This window comes from Macadamia integrifolia, unplaced genomic scaffold (assembly GCF_013358625.1).
Source record: "Macadamia integrifolia cultivar HAES 741 unplaced genomic scaffold, SCU_Mint_v3 scaffold2893, whole genome shotgun sequence".
NCBI lineage: Eukaryota > Viridiplantae > Streptophyta > Magnoliopsida > Proteales > Proteaceae > Macadamia > Macadamia integrifolia.
The window spans coordinates 35,568-40,580 of NW_024869037.1; the positions used below are offsets into that span (position 1 = coordinate 35,568).

Consider the following 5,013-nt stretch of genomic DNA (forward strand, 5'->3'; position numbering starts at 1 on the left):
TTTTGTTTTCGAACTTCTTCCAAGAAAGATAGACCATGCAGGGCAGAGACCCTTTTTTTTTTTGCTAGAAAGGATCAAATTATATTAAAAAGAAGAAAACATCAAATACATCAGAGAACCACCTAAACTGAAATAATCAACCCCAAGACTGATAGGACCAATCCCCACCTTCAGCATTGCCATTAGCAAGGAAGCCCACACAAATCATTGGAATCTGAATCTCGGTCTAGTCATTGCATCAATGGCCAAGTCTTCCCTAATATGACTAGGAAGGGAAACCATCTCATTCGAGGATCTTGATTTTGCTGCACTTTTGGCTGGGAAGTCCGCAATTGGATTTGAATGCGAGATCTTTCAGCTTATTGATTTTGCTGCACTTTTGAAGAGACCGCCTTTTAGTTGGAAAATAAGAAGGGTATGTTCAAGTAATCCTCCAAGTGTAAAGTGGGTGGGTTCTCTCTTCTTAAGGACCATTGAAGATGTATTCTCTCATTAGGAAAGAGCTTCACTATTCTCTTTGTTTGTACTGGAGAGCCTAGAAGAGCTTTGAAGTATGTTCAGCACTGTTCTCTTTTGCACAAATGATGCGGGGATATACTAAAATTGTGATACTCATCAGTTTCACAGCAACAAATCATGCACGAACTCAGCAAAACTGTAACTTATGTTGTCTTGGGGATTGAAACTTGGGAGTTCTACTCTCCATTTCCACGTCCATCTTTGACAACCTGGATCATGTTTCCTATACCCAAATTTGTAACAGAAGTTTTGGTAGCGAACTAGAATACAGAATTCACAAAATGAATACATATCATGAAGAGAATCAATAACTATAATCTCACCCAAATTGAAATCCTACCAAAGTCTTTTTCTCTCTACCAGTAAAATCTTCCTTTGCTCATTGCCGGCTCGATAACCCCTGCTTCTAAGTTCTTGTGGATGGTTTCCCTGGAAAGGTCTAACCCCATACTGCAATATAAAAATGAAGGTTGAAAAATTAAGTAGATCAAAGCAATCAATAATATGGGAAGAGTGATTCAGTAGAACATGACCCCATTGAGTTGGGATAAGGCTTTGGTTGTTGTTGTAGTGACTGGATAGAACACACATCTTACTATTCAAATGTAGGGGAGGGAAGTAATTATACTTTTCAAATGTAAAATCTATTTTTCTTTTCAAATCCAAGGGATTTGGTTGGAAAGTAAAACTTTTAAAAACCAGATTTGGAATATTTTGGAGTGAGTTATACAGAATCATTAATGGTAATTATTATAAAAAGTTTCTTAAGAATAACACATATTATCTTAATTATCTTAAAAAGTATTACAATAAGAGATAACAGATACTAAATGTGCAAGTGCTTTTAATTCCCTTATTTAGTACTTGGAAAACAATGGTGCTATTACCTTATCCAGTAATTTCATGCTTTTCTTTTCTTGTGGCTACTGTCCAACTATAGTCACAAAGTATGTGTAACTCAAAGCTACAGAATTTTTAGAGAGCAGATGGAAGAATGTGTATATTTAGCTAAGTCCCATTGATCCCACCAAATCTATAAAACACAAAGTGGACAATCATGCATGATATAGGCAGTACGGAACATCGCACACCCACCATACTGAGTCATCGAGGGTCAACTTCCCAGTACAAAATCCACCCTCTGGCTTAAGCAAGTGGTCTAAACAGAGTCAAGAAAATGGAATAGGAAATAAACTGAGAAGACAAGAATACCCAAAGTTTTGCAACCAACTCAGTTGCATCCTTTGCAGCGTTCGCTGAAGAGTTAGAGGCAATTTTCAATACTTTGTTTTGCTACTTCCCACTCGGAAAACTCTGTTTGAGCTGAAATTTGACATGTCATCGCAGGGGACCTTAGGGCCTACCTATCAACAGAATTTCAGCACTATCTAACCAACCATGTTGCAAATATGGACGTGCAGACCAGGATTTGTATCTAGTCTGCTATTCCAGGAACCCCATGTTATGAATAACTTTCATAATTAAATTCAAACCAAGAACATAAGAGGAAATGAATAATAATCAGCAAAATGAGGATTTTAAAAAGTTAAAACAGCAAAAGAAAGATCAACAAGTGTGGGTCTTTACCACTTTGGACTCTTTAAGTGTTCTCTTAAAAAAACTAAAGCATATCATCAAGCATGTATTCATTTGCAACTCTGCAGATCAAGCAGGCCTGGAAAGAAGTATATAAAGTAATTAGCGAAGTCAATAAGAATCAAACTAGCCGAATTGTCTTTGCTTTTAAGTAAAATCATGTTTGCAGGCACAAACATGAGAATGGTATAGCCCCATGACTAGTCATAAAAACAGAGGTTACAAGAACAAGACTATAGAATTAAATCCACTCACAGTGAATATGACTTCAGTTTAAAGATATTTTCGTGACTGAAGCATAAAGCAATTGGATATACCCCAAATGGCTGAGCATGGGCCTCAAAACTTCCATTGTTTGCAGACTAGAGCTGAGCTCCAGCCTGTCCAATTTGAATTCCATGCAAAGAAAGGATCCTGGTTACCCTGGTTCAGAAGACTAAACGCAATTAAATACAATGAGCCCCATACTGCAGTTGTGGTTTGGTCCCTTTTATCAGGATCACATCATCATCAGCAACACGCTCCTCCATGTTTTCATCTGCAAGACCAAGAAGCTACGAATCAAATGTTTCCTCTCCTTCCCCTTCAGAAAATGTTGAAACCCTACAGGAACATATTGAACATGAAAATTTAATCAAAGAGCAGATAATGTCATAAATCTTCCAAAAATAATAAAATACATTTTACTAACATGCAGAGGAGATGGATTTTAATAAATTTACCGCACTTGAGTTGTTTGACATTTCCCATGACAAATGTAAAGTGAATTTCATTTTTCCACATTACGACCCTCCCCAGACACTGCGATGGCGGGAGCCTTGTGCACTGGGTATGCCCTCTTCTTACAAAGGACATGTATCAGCCTTTATAAAGTGGGAGAGAAGTACTAGAAATAACACAAGATAAACTTCAGTATGTAGAACACCCAAATAATGACCCTCTACACAAAAAACCACCAAGATATACCCAAACAATGTCAAAATATATAGCATCACAGCAAAACATGTCAAACAATCCAGTGGATAGGATGGTATTATACAATAACACCATGAACAAGCTCATGTTGTTGTTCCATAAGATGCAATGGTATTCAAATTATAAGGGAAGACAAAGAAACAGTTGAAGCTGAATTAAATGTAAATCCAAAAACAATGCAATCCATCCATAACTGATACCCAACATATCAAATTCCCAATACTGAGTTGCAGCTGAAGTCATGAACCATATTTGTCACCAGTTTTCGTCAGGTCCACTTTCGGAAACAGATCATGGACATAAGAACTGAATCAATAAGAAGCAAAAGGTGAACATTTAATCTATTTATAAGCTCCTGTAATCATACCAATTTCAGTTATACTCCCAGAAGCGAAAGTTCCTTTCAGAACCCCTCAGAGATTTTAATTGAGTTAATAGCCACTCATAATTCATCTTATATTTTGCACTGACACTATTTCAAAAGATCCATCAAATTACCTTTCGTAAACTTTTCAAGTTCCCAGGGATCAGTGACAAGGACTTGGACACCCATTTGCATTTTCTGTTTTCTGAAGGGCAACTCCTCTAAGGTACAACAAGTAGCTATCAAGGGTTGAAATCGTCTGCAATTCCGATCTCGTACAATTCCGTGCAATACCACCTTTAGGCGGTGACACGTGTATTGATACCAATACAATGGTTCAGATCTGCTACAACTAATAAAACATTAAATTAGTGAAGAGACATTTAAATCAGATCTGGACCATTGCATTGGAATCAATACACGTGTCACCCCCTGAAGGTGGTATTGCACGGAATTGTATGAGATCGGAATTGTAGACGATTTTTTTCCAGCTATCAATTATACTTATACCATGTGCATTCAAAAATATTGATGCCTTGAAACATTAAACAAAACCATATAAGAAAAAGAGGATGATAGAAACTTGAAGTTCACAAACAAAAGTGATCAGTACAGAACAATCATTACATGACAACCACAAATGAAATCAAATACGCTCAAATTCAGTTTTTCGATTGTAGATTTTTTAGAATAAAAAGGGCAGGACCTTAACACACAAGTAGGCACTGAAAAGATAAGGTAGTTTTATTAGAGACATGCCTGGAGCTCGGTGGCGAAGGAAGAGACCCCCGGATTTTTCTGAATTCGATCTCCCTTTCATCAAATGGGAGATGGTGTATTCTGAGTTTGAGCTCTGCAGATGGGGCACATTGAGATTCCCATGGAGGAATTGAAGAGGTTAGATTCTCTCAATCATCTAAAACTGGTAAACAAAAGGAGGAAAAATTAACCAACATATTGTACTTACTTTTGTTCACTCTCTGAAGCTGCTCCTCATTTGATCTTCTCGCCGTCAATGAAGATTTGTGGGATGTGAGAAATCTTGCTCCAATCCTCTCCTATCTCCTTTCAGCAACGTCATCTCAAGGCAGGACACCTCATGAACGTTAACTCTTGGAGTGCGGTGAGATGCTGCAACGCCCCCTCAGGTATTGACTTGATCTTAGAACATGTTCGGATATCCAGAATCTCAATTGATGTAAGTTTCCCTAAACCTCCAGGCAATGACTAGTAAGGTGATTGTCTCACCCGCAGCGACTTGAGCTAATGGAGAAACATGTGGTTGTTTGACTTTGAAAATGAACCTGCATCTTTTTTACCTTCCCCATCAACTTCTTCTTCTTCTACTCCTGGTTTACCTTCTCCATCGAATTCTTCTTCTTCTTCTTTTTCTTCTTTTCTCCTTCTTTATCATCAGCATCCTCATCAACTCGTGAAACACCTGTATATTGATTAAATTAGAAATATAAAGCACGAAGGTTTTGCTTATTCTTCAAGCATGCCATCTTAGCCTCATTTCCATTTTCCACTCTCCCCAAACCTATTATCCTTAGTGAACC

At 37.6% G+C, this 5,013-nt stretch overlaps 1 protein-coding gene across 14 annotated transcripts; it reads right to left on the reverse strand.

Moving 5' to 3' along the window:
- LOC122067415 lies at window positions 1-3,723 on the reverse strand. 14 transcript variants are annotated; one of them, XR_006136723.1, is made up of 5 exons: window positions 2,838-3,718; window positions 2,584-2,718; window positions 2,371-2,495; window positions 2,107-2,194; window positions 1-969 (listed from the first exon to the last, which is right to left on the reverse strand). XR_006136723.1 is itself a non-coding variant. In XM_042631269.1 (5 exons), exons 2-5 carry the CDS (start codon window positions 2,643-2,645, stop codon window positions 622-624), a joined length of 336 nt encoding a protein of 111 aa, XP_042487203.1. In that variant the 5' UTR covers window positions 2,646-2,718; window positions 2,838-3,723; the 3' UTR covers window positions 1-621. The 14 variants fall into 14 exon arrangements, 1 of the variants encoding a protein (XP_042487203.1); XR_006136720.1 differs by having other exon boundaries at window positions 2,371-2,538; XR_006136722.1 differs by having other exon boundaries at window positions 2,371-2,551; window positions 2,584-2,653; window positions 2,838-3,717.
- Window positions 3,724-5,013: the final 1,290 nt, after the last annotated feature.